The sequence below is a fragment of the Aspergillus clavatus genome, genomic scaffold (assembly GCF_000002715.2).
Source record: "Aspergillus clavatus NRRL 1 1099423829795 genomic scaffold, whole genome shotgun sequence".
In the NCBI taxonomy this organism is placed as follows: domain Eukaryota; kingdom Fungi; phylum Ascomycota; class Eurotiomycetes; order Eurotiales; family Aspergillaceae; genus Aspergillus; species Aspergillus clavatus.
This window is the reverse complement of record NW_001517104.1, coordinates 381,096-397,045: the sequence shown is the minus strand read 5'-3', so window position 1 is coordinate 397,045 and position 15,950 is coordinate 381,096. Positions and strand designations below refer to the sequence as shown.

General features: G+C 52.7%; 7 protein-coding genes across 7 annotated transcripts, besides 4 other annotated features; 3 read left to right on the top strand and 4 right to left on the bottom strand.

Moving 5' to 3' along the window:
- Positions 1 to 412: 412 nt before the first annotated feature.
- Positions 413 to 2,560, top strand: ACLA_010050 (uncharacterized protein; the record flags this gene model as incomplete). The annotated part of the gene is made up of 1 exon (XM_001274007.1): positions 413 to 2,560. The coding sequence occupies one exon, from the start codon at positions 413 to 415 to the stop codon at positions 2,558 to 2,560; it is 2,148 nt and encodes a 715-aa protein (XP_001274008.1).
- A 2,296-nt stretch (positions 2,561 to 4,856) lies between these two features.
- ACLA_010040 (putative MFS sugar transporter) lies at positions 4,857 to 5,420 on the top strand (the record flags this gene model as incomplete). The annotated part of the gene is made up of 2 exons (XM_001274006.1): positions 4,857 to 4,973; positions 5,082 to 5,420. The coding sequence occupies 2 exons, from the start codon at positions 4,857 to 4,859 to the stop codon at positions 5,418 to 5,420; spliced, it is 456 nt and encodes a 151-aa protein (XP_001274007.1).
- A 195-nt stretch (positions 5,421 to 5,615) lies between these two features.
- ACLA_010030 (damage-control phosphatase ARMT1 family protein) lies at positions 5,616 to 7,359 on the bottom strand (the record flags this gene model as incomplete). Its single annotated transcript, XM_001274005.1, has 6 exons — positions 5,616 to 5,846; positions 5,910 to 6,769; positions 6,826 to 6,938; positions 7,012 to 7,142; positions 7,205 to 7,275; positions 7,338 to 7,359. 6 exons carry the CDS (start codon positions 7,357 to 7,359, stop codon positions 5,616 to 5,618), a joined length of 1,428 nt encoding a protein of 475 aa, XP_001274006.1.
- A 462-nt stretch (positions 7,360 to 7,821) lies between these two features.
- Positions 7,822 to 9,548, bottom strand: ppt1 (protein serine/threonine phosphatase PPT1; the record flags this gene model as incomplete). The annotated part of the gene is made up of 5 exons (XM_001274004.1): positions 7,822 to 7,857; positions 7,931 to 8,661; positions 8,725 to 9,160; positions 9,220 to 9,300; positions 9,396 to 9,548. The coding sequence occupies 5 exons, from the start codon at positions 9,546 to 9,548 to the stop codon at positions 7,822 to 7,824; spliced, it is 1,437 nt and encodes a 478-aa protein (XP_001274005.1).
- Positions 9,549 to 10,076: 528 nt separating this feature from the next.
- Positions 10,077 to 10,691, top strand: spt4 (transcription elongation factor SPT4; the record flags this gene model as incomplete). Its single annotated transcript, XM_001274003.1, has 4 exons — positions 10,077 to 10,154; positions 10,244 to 10,441; positions 10,523 to 10,575; positions 10,658 to 10,691. 4 exons carry the CDS (start codon positions 10,077 to 10,079, stop codon positions 10,689 to 10,691), a joined length of 363 nt encoding a protein of 120 aa, XP_001274004.1.
- Positions 10,597 to 10,621: a microsatellite.
- Positions 10,598 to 10,621: a microsatellite.
- Positions 10,692 to 11,186: 495 nt separating the features above from the next.
- gatA (4-aminobutyrate transaminase gatA) lies at positions 11,187 to 12,870 on the bottom strand (the record flags this gene model as incomplete). Its single annotated transcript, XM_001274002.1, has 4 exons — positions 11,187 to 11,233; positions 11,308 to 12,470; positions 12,527 to 12,562; positions 12,617 to 12,870. The coding sequence occupies 4 exons, from the start codon at positions 12,868 to 12,870 to the stop codon at positions 11,187 to 11,189; spliced, it is 1,500 nt and encodes a 499-aa protein (XP_001274003.1).
- A 653-nt stretch (positions 12,871 to 13,523) lies between these two features.
- Positions 13,524 to 13,554: a microsatellite.
- A 263-nt stretch (positions 13,555 to 13,817) lies between these two features.
- Positions 13,818 to 13,845: a microsatellite.
- Positions 13,846 to 13,983: 138 nt separating this feature from the next.
- On the bottom strand, positions 13,984 to 15,160 carry ACLA_009990 (uncharacterized protein; the record flags this gene model as incomplete). Its single annotated transcript, XM_001274001.1, has 3 exons — positions 13,984 to 14,421; positions 14,490 to 14,814; positions 14,871 to 15,160. The coding sequence occupies 3 exons, from the start codon at positions 15,158 to 15,160 to the stop codon at positions 13,984 to 13,986; spliced, it is 1,053 nt and encodes a 350-aa protein (XP_001274002.1).
- Between the last annotated feature and the right edge of the window lie 790 nt (positions 15,161 to 15,950).

Here is a 15,950-nt window from a genome sequence, read left to right as displayed (position 1 = left end):
CGAGGGTCGATTGGCTGGGCAGATGACGCTCCGATGATTTTCCGCTCACCGCCCTGCCGGCTTAGCGTCGCTGCTGGAGAAGCGTAAACAAAGCACAGCGCTCCACGTCAATCCCACGCCCTGTTGGAATCCCTTGCAAGTCACCAATGGCGTCGCCGATGCGATGCGTCTACGGTTGATTTGACTAATTTAGACTTGATCCCCGTTTTCTCAGACACGATGGTGGGCTGGATGAGTGGGCAGAACGCAGGTTTGTCTCTCAGTGTCCGCCTCGAGCTGGAGCATCCACCCGCGTGATGGGTGATGGCCAATAGCCGACCACCAGCATCTATATTCCAAGTTTCAGGATACGTGATGGTCGCGCGCTGACTTGTACTGTTGTTTTTTTTCTCTCTCAGACAACTCAAAAGTTATGGAGCCACCAGAAACGCCAGCTCCCGTGTTCGCCATTCGCGCGTTCAAAAGCGCCTTGTTTGGCACGCCAGGCGCGGAAGACGAAGAGCAGAGTGACCGAGAAGCGAAAACGGACAGTAAACAAGAAAATCGTTCGCGAAGCAAGAGTGAAGCGCCGAAGTTTCTGGCCCCCGATCGTGCGACAAATGTTATCGCAACTGGCAAGGTAGACCTCGATACGGGAATGAACGCGATGGCGTCACCCACGAAGAGCATCCTCGTGACACCCGGTACCGCATCGAACCGGCGGAAGACCGTCTCGTTTGGTGATGGAGTTGTCGATAATGAACGAAAACGCGACGATATCTTTAACAACAAATCGCTCAGAACGCCAATGAATCTTTCTGGCAACTTAAGCAGCCAATGGATATCTGGCTCTTCTGACGGCAAGGATAAACCGCGAAGCAAACTGACGCAAGCATTACTGGACTCCCGCGATAAGTCTCCTAATGAGACTACCGATCGCAAAATCGATGACGATCCTTTCGCGACGAACGAAACCAAGATGGTGCCAAAATCGACCAAAGCAGAAGAGAATGATGACACAATCAATCTGGAAGACCCGCGCTCCCAGTCGGGTAAATATTGGAAAGCCGAATTCGACAACTACCGTGCCAAAACCACAAATGAAATCAGAAAATTGATTCAATATCGGTCCGCAGCGAAGAAATTCGCTCTCATGAAGGAGACGGAAGCCTCGCGTCTAGCCAAGAAATTAAAAGAGGAGGAATCGAAGGTGGCTGAGATGGAACGTCATGTCACACAACTCGCCTCTACGATGGTCACGGAGAATGCAAAGGCGGACAGAGAACAGCTGGTTCAAGATCTGACAAAACAGACAGCGCTAGCCATGCAGTACAAGCATCGCGTCAACATGCTACGCAAGCTTCTAGAACGACACGGAGTGGTCGATGGTGATTTGGATGATTCTGTGGATAAATCAGATGCGGAGGGCTCTCCTGAGAAAGTTAGCCAGGAGCTGCGCAAAACCCAGCAGGCGCTGAACCAGGCAAATGCAAAGATCGACGAGATGAAGCGCCAGCAATCGGAAGTCGACAAACTTAAGGAGCTAGTGCAGAATTCAGAGCAGAAGGCCTCCGAGCTGGCCAGAGAGAATCTCACACTGAAGCAATCACTGGCACGAGTGAAACAGGAAATGAGCAAATACGAGGGACGCCGCAAGGCAAAGGAGGCGAAGCTGAAACAACGCGAGATCAAATTGGAGGGACGGATTCAAGAGTATCGGCAACGCTTGAAGACAGCTTCACAGGAACATCGCGAAATGGAGGAGGACCTCAGAGGATCATTCGATGAAGAACGACGCCGTATGCAGGATCAGATTGACCTTCTCAAACTGAAGGTAGCAGCACTTGAAAAGGTTCCCGACGATCGAGTCTATAGCCGTCACTCATACAGTCCTCGTAAAGAGTTCACTGGAGTTCAGGTGTACGACTTTGGGCGCATTAGCCCTCGGAAAGCGGATATTGACGAAACACAAGACATTGATGAACCGCCCAGTCCTAGCCCACGAGCAAAGGACCGGCGCATGCGCAGTACACAGAATCCCACTGTTGAACTTGATATTGTGAAAGCTGCTCAAGCCCTGGGCTTGGAAGGAGTTCATTCTCACCAGTTTCTTACTGGAGAATCACCATACAAGACAGCAGCTAGTCTGCAGAGAGCGACCGCGCAGGAGACAGACTTAATTCCACCCTCTTCGCCCCCTGAGCAGCTCTTCGACGACTCCACGGGAGCACTTGCTATGAAGCCGATGTACAGCCAACGTGATTATCGAGCGCATCAGCCGACCCATACAACGATTGACTCCCTCGCGCGCCACTTGGCAAGTTTGGACAGTCAACAGCCACGAACTCAACGCTCCAAATCGCGTCGTGCTCCCACAAAGTACAGTCTGGATACGCTGTCTGGTCTACCGGACTCCCGTGCTGCCGAACGACCAGGGAAAAGACACAGCATTGGCGCGCTACAGCGGGAATCCATACCTCCAGAACGCATGCTCGCTGCTCAAGCCCGACTGAAACGGAAAGACCAGACCCGCAAAAGCAGAGAGGTGCTCCGGGAACATGCCAAAACATATAATACTTGATCATATTGGCGACTTTGATATCTGTTTTCTTTTTCTCTCCGAATTTGTCTTGGGAAAGCGTTAGGCAGGAAGGATTGATACACTGGTATAGGCGTAGGGGCTGGGATGTTTCCACAGGAACTCAATCTTTCAATATGGTCTTACATGTCTCGAGAGGGTGATCCTGTTTCTTTGTTTTCCCATTTATTTTTCATGTCGGATTGGTTTGCCTGTCAAGACCAGAACTCTTTCTGTCTGAGCATCATTGACAGGTTATCATTATACCCATATGAGATTGTTCATTTCGTTTGTCTTTTACTAGCGTCGAGACGATGCGTATCCTGTCCAAACGTGGAGGGTTGTCTACTTTCAACCAAGACAAGGTACGCCTGGTCATGCCTCCGAGGCCACTCACCCATCCTCGCACAACTAAACAATTAATGTGATTGAAGCCAGTGTGCCAGTAGTTCGCTAGGCCTTCTGAAGCGTTGAACAAGGCCGCGCAGCCCTCTAGTTGACACCATAGGTTCTGTGCTACCTGACAGACTGGTAGTTGCTGGCGGGAAGGTACTCCGTAGTCCAACAACAAGAGACTCGAACACGTTGCGTTATTTAGGACTTCCAAAACCTCGGTATCTAAGCGAAGTTCACGATGTAGGACTATTCCCGTAGGTCGAACGCTACAACCCAGTCATGGAGCCACTTATGTCACGAACGCCGCACGGCGTGATCTGACTATTTGAGGGCACAGCTGGCCTGCGATCTAACAGAGACGGAGTGTCAACGAAGGATTGAGGCCTATAAATATCTACTACGTAAGCATCTTCCCCTAAGGACTTAACCTATCTTTTGGGAAGGCTGCATGAGGCTAAGAGTTCTCGGGCAGTTTCCGAATATCGATCTTATCTCTGATCAGCCTTGTTTGCTGGTCTAAGGAATAAGGATTCCCTGTGAGCGGGGGCGGCAGAGTGAGTCGAGGGTTGAGTGTCGTCTCCGCATGATATTCTCATCCCATGGCTTGAGGTTCGCCTTTGTATGCAGTGTAGCGAGAGAGCCTGTGAGAGCCTATCTCAAAGCTGATCCCTGTTAGAGATACCCACGGGAAGCCACTGGACATATTGAGATCACGTTCGGTCTTCCGTGGCGGTCGTTGTATACACCAACATCCGTTCCGCAGCCGTCAAGCCGGTGCAATCCAAGGAAACAGATTTAATCCGCTGCCCTCGGGAAGAGTGGACTCGAACTCGATGTGCCCAGTCTCCAATCTGTCGTGTTGCATAGCATCTCGATGGAGCTGAAAGCGGTTCACAAACAACGACGCCAGAGTGTGGTGGAAAAAAACACTTGCTCGGGTTCCAGCTAGATGGCCCGTCTCGGTTCTGCGCCTCTGCAAGCGACCACCAATCACACCGGCCAAGAAAATGAGATAAGGCCCGAGCGTTATCATCCTATGCGACTATAAGGTCGAGTGGCTTTCCGCTTCCAGAGCGACTAGAGCGATTCGAGCCGGGGAGATGCAGATTCCCCATACTCTGCGGGGTAACTGTCGAGGGTTTTCTGGGGTAATATGCGGGCCTCGGGTTGCCTGATTGGGACATGTCTGGGGTAAATCCTGGCAACACGGGCTGAATACTGAGCATGGAGATCCATGTCGCATTGGATGTACATTGAAGATCGGCGATACCATTGGTAGGATATATACTTGCGCAATTTCCCCTATCTTCTACCATGGCATATCAGAGCACGAGTCTACGCGCGTTCGGGTATCGAGCGCGATACATCCAGGAATGTATTCGGAACGGGGGTTACCCTTCAAGCGACCATATGGGCAGCATGTGGCATGGCGTTTATACTGTTTGGTAAGGCTGCCCTTGGTGATCAGCTCTTGTTGATCCTCTAACTGAACCTCGCTCGGTACCCCTGCTAGGCTACGACCAAGGAGTATTCAGCGGGATCGTCGGGAATGATGACTTCCTCGAGACGATGCATCATCCCGGGGATAGTCTGATGGGGATTATCGTGTCGATATACAGCCTTGGCTGCTTCACCGGGTGCATTGTCGACTTTGTGCTTGCGGAATGGCTGGGAAGGCAACGGGACGATGTGGTTTGCGATGCTGTGGGTAATTGTGAGTACGCCCTATCCCGAAGGCTTGTGTGAAGGGCTCCATCTAACAGAGAGCAAGATCGGCGCATCGTTACAAGCATCAGCCTTCTCGGTGTTCCATCTGATGGTCGGGAGAATTCGTCACAGGAATTGGCACAGGCATTGAGACATCCACCCGTCCCCCGCAGCCGTCGCCTTCTTCTTCCTCTAAATGCTTATCTTTGGGGCCTCTGTCAACTGCATCCCGTGGGTCTATGTCCCGGAGATTCTTCCGCTACATGCGAGGGCTAAGGGGACGGCCGTGGGGGTTTCATCGAATTGGATCTGCGTGCGTCACTGCCTCTTCCCTTCCCTTCCCTCCACCAATCTACATGCCCACCCTACAGAACACAGAACACAGATAGAAAAAGGCTGACTGATTGGCTTCCGCGAACAGAACTTCTTCGTCGTCACGATCACGCCCATCATCATCAACCGGCTGCAGTGGAAGGCATACCTGATCTTCATGTGCACCAACCTCGCCGTCGTCCCGCTCGTCTACTTCTGTTACCCTGAAACGGCCAACCTGACGCTCGAGGAGATCGACTACCTCTTCACGAACCCGGATAAAAGCGCCGTGAAGATCTCGAAGGAGATTCGCAAGGAGCGGAGAACGCATGGCCAGGGCCGGAGGTTGGCGGGGGATGCTCGTCTGCGGCGTGCAAGCTCTCCGGCTGATAGTCAGGAGAAGGGGTCGGGGGTTCAGCCGTTAGGGGAATATGTTGAGGATGCTTGAGGGTGAGAAGTTATATATAGATTTTGTGAGATTATTTGGGTAGAGTACTTCCGAGATATCCTTGATACCCTTCGAATACCTCGTTCAATATCTCATCTCGTGAGAGACATTGAGCATGTTATCGTTAAGAGTCACATTATATCCAAGGTACCCACTATTTTTACTCTATGCAATCATATACATTTGAACTGGTAGTTATATCTTGCCGTCGCAGAACGAGATGACTGCCCATTTACCGCTCCACGCCCACTTACGGGCCTCAGAGCCACCCCCTCCGGGCGTCTGGCGAAGTTTCTCGTCCTCACCGGGAGCCAGCCCAACCACGACATCTGCCTTGCAGGTACGGAAGGACATGATACGAACGCCCGACTGGGGGCCCAGCGAGCCAATAGCGGTGTTAAAAGGAGTGGTTGGATCCCAGGCGGCCTGAGAACGTGGTTAGCCATATCCAAAGAATGCCAAAGAGCATACAGATAATCGAATACTCACATCGCTTGTCAGCTTTCGGTAATTTAGATCACCCTTGAATAGAACAAGCTCGCTCTGCTTCAAATCTTCGACTAAGTCGGGCGCGGCATGCGGCATGCGCCAGTACGACCCGCAGTCGGTCCAGAATGCATGCGGGCGAATGATCAGTTTGCCTTCACGGTGGAACTCGCTCCACTGCTCGAACAGGAACCTGACCTCGGCCAATTCCTTCTCAGAAAGAGGTTCATATTCACGGCCCGACTCGTCGGGAGCCGTGTAGAAGCCCTGGGGATCTGCAAGGGCGTTGAGAAGATCTGTAAAGTCCCGCGGCGTGACGTCCGAGACGAACCAGGGGATCAACTTGGGGTGGAGTACCACAGTCGTCGCCAGACCAGCAGAGAGCAAATATCCAGCCAGAATAAGATCCACGAACAACTCGAAGCCGGAATTGTCGAGCACGATATCCACGCGGCGCTCGCCGTCCTTTTTCTCCCTCTGCGCCTTGGCGAGCACATCAAACGCAGCATCTAGGTCGTTGACAAGGATATTGGATTCGGCCGCCTTGCGCGCGTGCGAGCCCTGCAGCTTCTGGATATCCTCGTAGGTGAGAGAGGTGAGGAGAGAAAGGTCGGTCGCATTACCCCATAAGCAGATCTCGCACATCTCGGAGAAGAGCAGCCGATCGGTCTGCTCGACCTCCTCGGCACTCTTGCCATCCACGCCCTTGCCCTTCTGAGCCTGCAACGCCAGCTCATGGTATCTAGCTGCCAGCTCAAGCACGGCCGGACGGGACGACTTGAACGTCGCCATCTTCTGCCGGGCGAAGACATCGTAGCGCTTCCAGTGCTTGGACAACGCGAAAAGCGTACTCATGCGCCGATCTATTGCCGTCAGCATTTCCTCCAAACCCAGTCTATGTAACCCATCGATAACGCACAAAGGTAGCACTCCGAGAACAACCACGCCACATTCAGCCACGAGGGCGTTCCCCGCTGCTCCAATTCCAGGTTATACTCGGCGATACCGGGCTCGCCATCGTCGGGAAGGGGTCTGAACAACAATTAAAAGCAGTCAATCAATTGACCGTCCTAGGATCGCGTGTGAAGCAGCCAAAGGTACTCACGTCAATTTCCTGTCGTGCTGGATCTCGTATTTCAGCTTCGCCAGCTCTGCGATGATGGCCTTGCCCTCCTTGCGTTTCTCCTCATCGGTGACGTCGGCTACCGTGCGGTGGAGATCATCGATCGCGCCGGTCTAGGCAGGTTGATCAGAAACTGGGAGCTAATGAGCGCGCAGACTGAGATGAGGGAACGTACGATAATGACCGGCCATCGCTCGCGGGCAGAGACGTAACCGAAGCTGGAGGGATCGGAGGTGAGGTATTGCGCTGAGGAGAAGATGGTGGGGTTAACTGGTGCCCCTCCTTGGGAAGACGGGGGGGAAACGTACGGGTTTGGGGGTCGTATTCCATCTTTCTCTCTATAGAGGTGAAAATTAAGATTGATGAGGAGGGGTAAATTGGTGCTTGAAAGAGAAAATAGTGGCCGGAGAGAAGAGCGTCAGGAAGAATGTAGGAGACGGATCGATCCCCGCGGGGTTGAAGCGGGCGGATAAATTTACATCACAGCATCATTGCCCGGTGAACGAGATATCCTGTTGTTCACTATACTGCAATTGACTATCTCAAGGTCAAGGAAGTTGCGAAAGGACAATTTGGTATATTCTTATCGTATATGATTGTGCCGCTATGCAAGTGATCCAAACATCGATCTCCAAGGAAAAGATACACCACCACGTTCAGTCCAACCAAATACAAGCCATATGAAGTATCTAGTTTCGATAGCCAAAGGTCGCTAAGTTCTGACCAACGAGAAAGATCGTCTCTTTTATCCGAAACAAACGCCAACCAGTGCTGAAATCATTCGGAGTCATTTCACATCATCGACAGGATCGAGTTCTGCGCGTAGGCCTATGGCAACTGTCAGCACAACATCCTCGGTCCTGAACTACAGGGGCTAAAAATGGGAATAAAAACAACGTACCATTGGTTTGATATCAGGATGAGGCACCGCCTCGAAGACCTGGAAATCAAGCTTGAGCTCAGGGCCGATGTTGATGAAGGCACCCTTGTTCTCGGTTGTGTCGCAGTACTTGGGTGCGGAGAAGACGGTGATACAGCGTCCGTCATGCTCAACCTCGTAACCCTCCATGCGGACCTCGTGTGACCGGATGATGGCCGCAAGACCGTTATTCTCGCAGAAGCGCTTCGTCACGTCAGGCCCGAACTGGAGGCCGACACCACGCTTGCTGGGTCCACGACCGGGCTCGGTCTGGGGGTCGGTCCAGAGCATCTCCATCATCAGGCCCTGCTGGCCAGGCTGTCGCTGGCTGTGGCGGTTCAGTTTCCGGATGTCGTCGAGCGTGATCTTGTCGTCGGAGAAGAGACCGCCGTGCAGCACGAAGTACTTGTTGCCAATCAAAGTGGCCAAAGGCAAGGCAGAGAAGGACTCGGAGAAGACCTTGAACAGGCGCTCGTTGTACTTGGCCTTGCACTCGCCTTCGAACCCATAGACCTTGTTCATGTCGTCCGTCTCGTGGTTGCCACGGTTGAGGAAGATACCGTCGGGCCGCAGCCACTTGTATGCGTACAGGAGCAGAGCGATCTCGGTGGACCACGAGCCACGGTCGACAAAGTCACCGTTGAAGAGATAAGCGTGTGTCTCGGACGGGTACCCGTTCAATTTGAAGATGTTCAGGAGGTCGAAGAATTGGCCTGCAGAAAGAAAGATCAGCTCAAGATGTCAAGATATCATCAGACGATTCAAAAGAGACTTACCGTGCGTGTCACCGCACACCGTCAGCTTCTTCCCTTTATCCACTCCAATCTCGACCATCGTCGGCTCCGCATAGACAATGTCCTTGACAGCCTTGACAATCTGGAACGCATACTTGCGGTGGATTTTCTTGCCATTCTTGAACCTCTCAATCATATCATCGATAAATTCCTGAGTCATTTCCTTCTCGAGTCGGACACCGTCGTAGCTGGACTCCACAGCCATCGCATCGATGTCCAAGTCCTCGAACGCGGACGGCGGATCGCTGACCTCAATGGCCTTCTCGAACTCTATCCGTCGGACCAGCTTCTCGCAATCGGCCAGCTTCAGCTTCGCATCGCGGTTGTTGGGTTCGCGCTTCACAACGGCTTTGAAGTCTTTGAGGGCGTCGCGGTAGTTCAGGATGGCGGTGTTTGCGAGGGCTCGTCGCCAATATGCCTACGACATCAGTTATGTCCATCGATTCCATCCGAAACAAACATTAACGGAACACAAACCTTGACATACGCAGGGTCGAGCTCCAACGCCTTGGTGGCGTCCGCGATCGCAAACCCATACGCCTCGAGTTTGATATGTGCCTAGAGGCCCGGTCAGCGCCCTGCAACCCTCAACATAGACCTCCTTCACAATTATCCGTGGGCAATCAACTCCGCCACCGCTCGCAAACACATACCTGCGCTCTGTTGCTGAAGAACGAAGGTTCCCGATCGTACTTTGCTATCGCCTGGGTGTAGAAATCGACCGCGGCCGGCCACTCATGCTGGGCAAAGGCCTTGTTCCCCTGCACCTTGAGCGCAGTGGCGGCCTCGATATCGGACTGAGCCATCTGCGGGAGTGAGTGATAGGAAAAGAAGATTGAAATCGATCGGTTGGAGAGGTTCGTGAGAGCGAGTCCGAATAACCGACAAGGGAGAGGACGAACGCTGCGGGGGGTGGGGGGGTTTCTGCGTTGCGTATAAGAACCGAGGGGGAGGGTCGAACAAATAAAGACCGAAAGGATAAGGAAGGATAGAATAATAGAATAAAAAAGAAGAAAAAAAAAAGAGACACAAAGGAGAGACTGGACAGTCACGATGTGCTGTTCTATGGTTCCAACTCACTTCCGTTCTTTTTTCTCTTTTCTTTCTTCCCTCCGTGGCGGCGTTGCTCCCTCATTAAAGACTCTCTCCCGTTGCCGTATCTTAGGCCCATTTTCTCCGGTCTTGGCAATCCCGCCCGTCGAAGATTCTCGGCCGCGTTCGCTTTTGCCATCAACAAGTCTCGATCGATTTCTACACCTCACACCTCTCCTTCTCTCGCCCTTCGACCTCCAAATCATCAAGCAACCCCAAAGATCCATCTCTCGCCCTCACAAATGTCCTTCTACGTCGCCCCAAGCCAGCAGCGCACCCTCCGCGCCTGCATGGTCTGCACCCTCGTCCAACTCCACAGCGTACGTCCTTTTCCCTCCCCTCCCCTTCTAACACCTCATCAAACAAAACAAAGCAAAGCAACTAACCCCCTCTCTCCCCCCGGGAATAGAAATTCATGCGCGAAGGCTGCCCAAACTGCGATAGCATCCTCGGCCTGCGCGGCAACAACGACGCCATCCAGGAGTGCACGTCGCAGGTCTTCGAGGGCCTGGTTACGCTGCGCGACCCGACGACGAGCTGGGTGGCGCGCTGGCAGCGGCTGGATGGTTACGTCGCGGGGACGTATGCGGTGAAGGTGACTGGTTCGGTGAGTTCTCCCTTCCTCTACTGGGGTGATGTGGAAATGGAGGGTAAGGGATTGATGCTGATGCTGGGGGGGTTTTTGCAGCTTCCTGACGATGTTATTACAAATTTGGAGGATTCGGGGGTTAAGTATATCCCGTATGTCCTGTCCCTGTGGCCTTTTTTTTTTTTTTTTTTTTTTTTTATGTGGGAGTGACGCTGACGGGTTATGGTTGCCTAGGCGGGATGGGAGCGCGGCTGAGGAGGAGGCATAGACCATAGACGATCTCTCTCTGTTTCTGGAAGAGAAAGTGGATGGTTATGGTTGAGTTGGGAGTATAAGATAAAGGCGATGGGGAAAGGCATTCGCGGCATGAGCTTGGGAGTTTCTGGGTGTTTTGTACATGGTATCTGGGTTTTCAAATGGGGTTTCTGCGCACGGAGTCGGCTTCAATATCCCGCTTTCTAGATCTGTGCTAGAGCATGCGATGCAACTGTCATTTTTAATCGGTCATTCTTATCAGCGCTGCTGAGATACCCGGTCTTCTATCTATCGACTTGGATACTAAAGAGATATTCAGTGGAAATGTGAGCATCATCCGATTACTATGTTTTAGTAAGACCTCTGTGCGTAACTCATGCGACGTAGGCCACTCCATCATTATAACTGCAAAAAATGAAAAGAAAAAAAAAAACCCGCTCAAAGCAAATCGTGAACGCCCGGAATTGCAAATGTGCTAAACGGATGCAAGTATGCTGCCAATGGACATTTACAGCTGCTTGATGATCTTCTCGACGCTCTCGAGGAGGATATCAGCTATAGCAAGTTAGTATACCATGCATTAATTCATTCATTCATCGTTTGATAATCGATGGAAGAGACGAGCTTACCATGATGCTGCTGGAAGATCAGCATGGGCCGCAGACGGACAGCTTCCACACCACTGCCACCAATGTTCACACCGACAGTCTTGGCCTTGGCGAGGAAGGCATCGCGCTTGGGGGTGTCCCAGGCGATGAAGGTACCCTGGCCCTTACCACGCAGGTTCTGCAGGTGCTCGGGGTACTTCTGGGCGAGATGCTCCAGACCGGCGTAGAGGTAGTCGCCAGTCACCGCGGTGTTCTCCACCAGGTTGAGACGCTCGATCTCCTCGATGATGCCACGGAAGATCAGAGCACGGGCAGGGTCACCCATCCAGGTGTTGAACTGGCGGTAAGGCTTGTTGGGGCGCAGAGCGGGGTTGCCGTAGTAGTAGCCGGCGGTCTGGGCCTTCTTGGAGAAGGTCACCATATCAGGAGGAGTCTGCAGGTTCCAGTGGTCGTGGGCCCAGAACTTGCCGGTGGCACCGACACCAGTCTGCACCTCGTCAACGATGAAGAGCACGTTGTGGCGCTTGGTGATGTCGCGCAGGCCCTGGAAGAAGGCAGGCGAGGCGTGGTTGTCACCACCCTCGGACTGGATCGGCTCAACAACGACGGCGGCGACTGGGTTGTGGAACTCCTTGATGAGACGCTCGACCTCCTGCAGGCAGCGCTGCTCCTCCTGGGCGTTCTCCTGAGCATGCTCCTCCAGGGGATACTTCAGGGAGGGGAAGGAAGCCTGAGGCCAGTCAAAGGCGGGGATATCCATCTTGTGGATGGCCTTGCTGCGGGTGGTGGACAGACTGCCAAAGAGACGGCCGTGGAAGGCAGACTTGAAGGAGAGGATCGACAGCTGAGGGGATCCAGGGGACTGGTTTCTCATGGTCGACTCGACCTCCTCCTCGGTGAATTCAACCTGAGGGCCGCCACGCTGCAGCTGACGGTAGTACATGAAGGCAGCCTTGTACGCGGTTTCGTTGGCATCGGAACCCGCCATGGCAGTGAAGACCTGGTTGAGACCCTTGGGGGCGACCCTGAGCATACCAGTGTTCAAGATGTCAGCCCAATCAGCCGAAGGGAAGTTTCCCAGAGCGGGTCTGTTGATCAGCGAGGTGATCATCTCCGGGGATGAGGCGACCTGGCGCAGGTGGGGGTTGTTGTAGCCAACGGGGATGGAGGCAATCTGAGCATATCTGAACATGAAACATCAGCATATGTTCGAGCTTTCAAAGGGAATCCAGAAACTTACACGTCGAGCAAGACATTGCCATCAAGATCAGCAATGCTACGACCATGTTAGCTTTCGGGGGCATCAATCGTCGACGTCAGACGGCCATACTAGTTTCCAATGGACTTGGTGTAATCCGTCAACATGTTCAAGCTGCGAACATCAAAGACCTTGTCCAGCTCAGCAGTCGCAGCCTTGTTCTTGGGCCCGGGGATGGCCGTGGCCACTGTGGGAGCACTGGGTTCATCAGCAAAGTAAGGCTTCGCCGCTGCTCGCAAGTGCGGGGTGGTCGAGAGCGAGCGGACTGCAGTAGGGAGCCGGGTAGCGGCGCGCAGCCGAAGGGTTGATCGAGAAAGAGATGCCATTGCGATGTGAGATATTCTACGCCAAGTCAGAGAAGTGAACCAGAGATGATCTGAGCTCAAGCTTCGAGGAATCGTTGCATACCAGGGAGGGTGGAGAATGCCCTGCGATAAAAGGCGTGTGGGGAGCGGCGATAAGAGAGCCTTTCGGAAGCTCGAAGGGACAAAAAAAAGGCCGGATTGAAACTCTGGATCAATTGATAGAGAAAGACAAGAAGTTTCGACAAGGTTGACACACTATACGCAGATGGAATTGAATCTAAAATCACAACCTAATGCCCGGGATCTGCGCCCTTATATACAGTGAACAGTGACACAATGGTTATCGCCCTCTGCAGCGCTGCTGGAGCTGGAACTGAATGAGTAAGCGTCCCCCCCCGCGCGTCATCGCTGTGGTCGGCGATTTGCGCCAATGGGAGAGCTCGCAGCCACCGTCCACGGTCGGCGACACAAAAAAAAGCAGATATGGGAGTTGGAAAAGAAAAAAAATGTGGAAGAGAGATGGCGATTGTTCGGCTTCTGTCGGTTTTCGTTAATAAGGGAATAACAATGCGATCCGAGAAGGGGATTTTGATTCATACTGCGCTCTGGACTACCTACTAGTAAGGTACTTAGGTGTGGTTGCCACGAATGCCGAATGCCGACTGGCAGTTTGAATAGATATGTAGATAGATAGATAGATAGATATTATTAGAAGATAGGTGATAAGCAGTCCCGGTCGATATCAATCCTTGTCTGGAACCATTGCAAGTCAACTGACGAACGCTCAATGCAATATTGATCTTGGCTATAGCCTGCGAATAAAGTATAAACACGCTGCTCAGCCTTTCCTAAACCAGTGCGACTGGACACTATCCTCCTCCCATCTAGAATGTATACCCCAGTATGTACCTAGGCATCGTCTTTCACCGCTATTTCTCCCAAATAGGATGCAATTTCTATCTCGGGTGTATATACATATATATATATATATATATACAGGAATCATAAGAAAACAATAACCTCGTCAGAGGGTAAACTGCTGGATCAAATGTTCGTAATCCACGTCATAATCAAAATCGTCAACAGAATACAAGAAGATAGTAGAGTCACTTCATGGTGGTGAGGGTTTACACCTCAGACTGAATTCTCGTCACCAAAAGGCGAGCCAGTCTTGCCACGGTGCAGCGAGGTTGAGGATTTGGGGGTCACTGGAGAGGTGTAGGAGACCATGGCCCCCTTCTTCAGGTCGAACTGGGTAGTCGGAGTCACCATTCGCGCATGGCTGGATGATAGCTCGTAGTGGTCGATATCCGTATGCTCGGCACCCCGCGACTCGGTCCAGGTTTTCATTTCCACCGTCCGCAAGATTTCGAATGGTTCTGCCCCGCGACTGCCTTCCACACCGTAGTAGGGCCGTGACTCGACCCGCGAGGCTTTCGAAGGGCCGCCGTGTGATGAGAAGATTTTGTAGCTTCTGCGACCGGTTTCCGAGGTATAGTTGTGGGAAGTCTGCAGCAAGCGAGGAAGCAAGAATCCGACGAGAGGGCGCAATGCCGGGGCAGAGGCGCAAATCTGGATCGTCGTGTTAGTCACAGCTGTCATCGTTTGGGCCGATTTCCGATTGCTGCAAGAAAACATACCAGACCAAGGTTGATCTCAACAGCCGCGGCGAGCAAGACCGGCCAGCCCACCCAGGTGGTGTCGTACGAGGCGACCATACTCTTCCAGACGTATACGGTGCGGATGGAACCCGCCACATTCACAACAATTCCCAACCCAAAGATAGATATCACCGCAATCCTCTGACGAGCGGGCAGCTTCAGGTTCCAGATCAACGGCATCGGAAGGACGGTGGCAAGGAAATCGGTGAAGATGTTGATCATGCTTGCAGAGAAGACAATCGCTCCGTCATCCAGGCAGTGATGGGGATATTGTGGCTCCACTTCCCAGTACGCACGTATCGGCCTGCGATAGAAGATCAGCCATTGAGAAAGGCGGCGTCGAAGCCTCAGTCATCTTACCTGCACTGGAAGACACTGACGAGTACGAAGGCGGCGGAGCTCAAGGCGGCAAAGACCACCCCCCCAATCAGACACCAATTGTAGGTTCGATAGAGACCTTTACTTCCGGCCCCGAGAAGCCGTTTGCAAAACCACAAGAGAGAAAGCTTGGTGAACGCGGAGGATAGAGAGAACATCATCTGGAAGGAGATGTTGAGTTTTGCAATAGTCGGGAGCCAGGTGAATGGCACATCCCAGAGGTGTCGATTCCAGCCGTAATGCTCCGTCGCTACCGAGGTCATAACAGACATCGCGATGGCGAAGGCCTGGCATAATCAGGATCCACTCCCCAATCAATTTGCGCGGTTTCAACATACCAAAGCGATAACTATGAACAAATCATCCATACCCGGACTATATGTGATCGTCAGGCGGGTGAAAAGGCGAAGAGCCGTCACCACGAACGATAGGCACAGGCAGACGATGTTGACGACGAGGGCTCCATTCCCGCGTGTCGGAGGGTTTTAATAGTTGGGTACCGGCCATGTTGCCAGAACTTCGAGGGGTGGGAGTCTCATTGCTTCGATGCTGATCGAGCCACAACACGATGAGAGGGCGGATGTGAATTGTAGAGGTCGAGGAAGGAGAGCGCCAGCCAGCTCACAGTCACAGTCACAGTCACCGATGCGATGGAAGCGTGGTAATCCGATGCGTCATCTTCAAGTAAGTAAGGCGTAGTGGATATGGCTGAGCAGGTCATTTAGAAGCAAAGCGGCGCTCAAGGACCAAGACCCTCCCTCTGTGAGTTCGTAACCTGAGTTGGGATCTTGAGAGCGACGTCCAAAGTGACGACGGATGAGAACCCCCTAGCGAACGCACAAGGCGAGGATGGCTGGCCATGGTTGTTGTTATATTATGCTGGGCCGGCGGAGCCCACCGCAAAGCCAGATCGAGGCACACATCTAGCCATAAACGAGTCGATGTGCGAGTGCGAAAACGGTAGCATCTCCGAGAGTAACCAGGGCACGAGAGTACCTAACTAGATTGAAATCAGCTATAAGCAGTTTCAGGGAGTCAGGGACGCATCGTTCAGGTGCGACT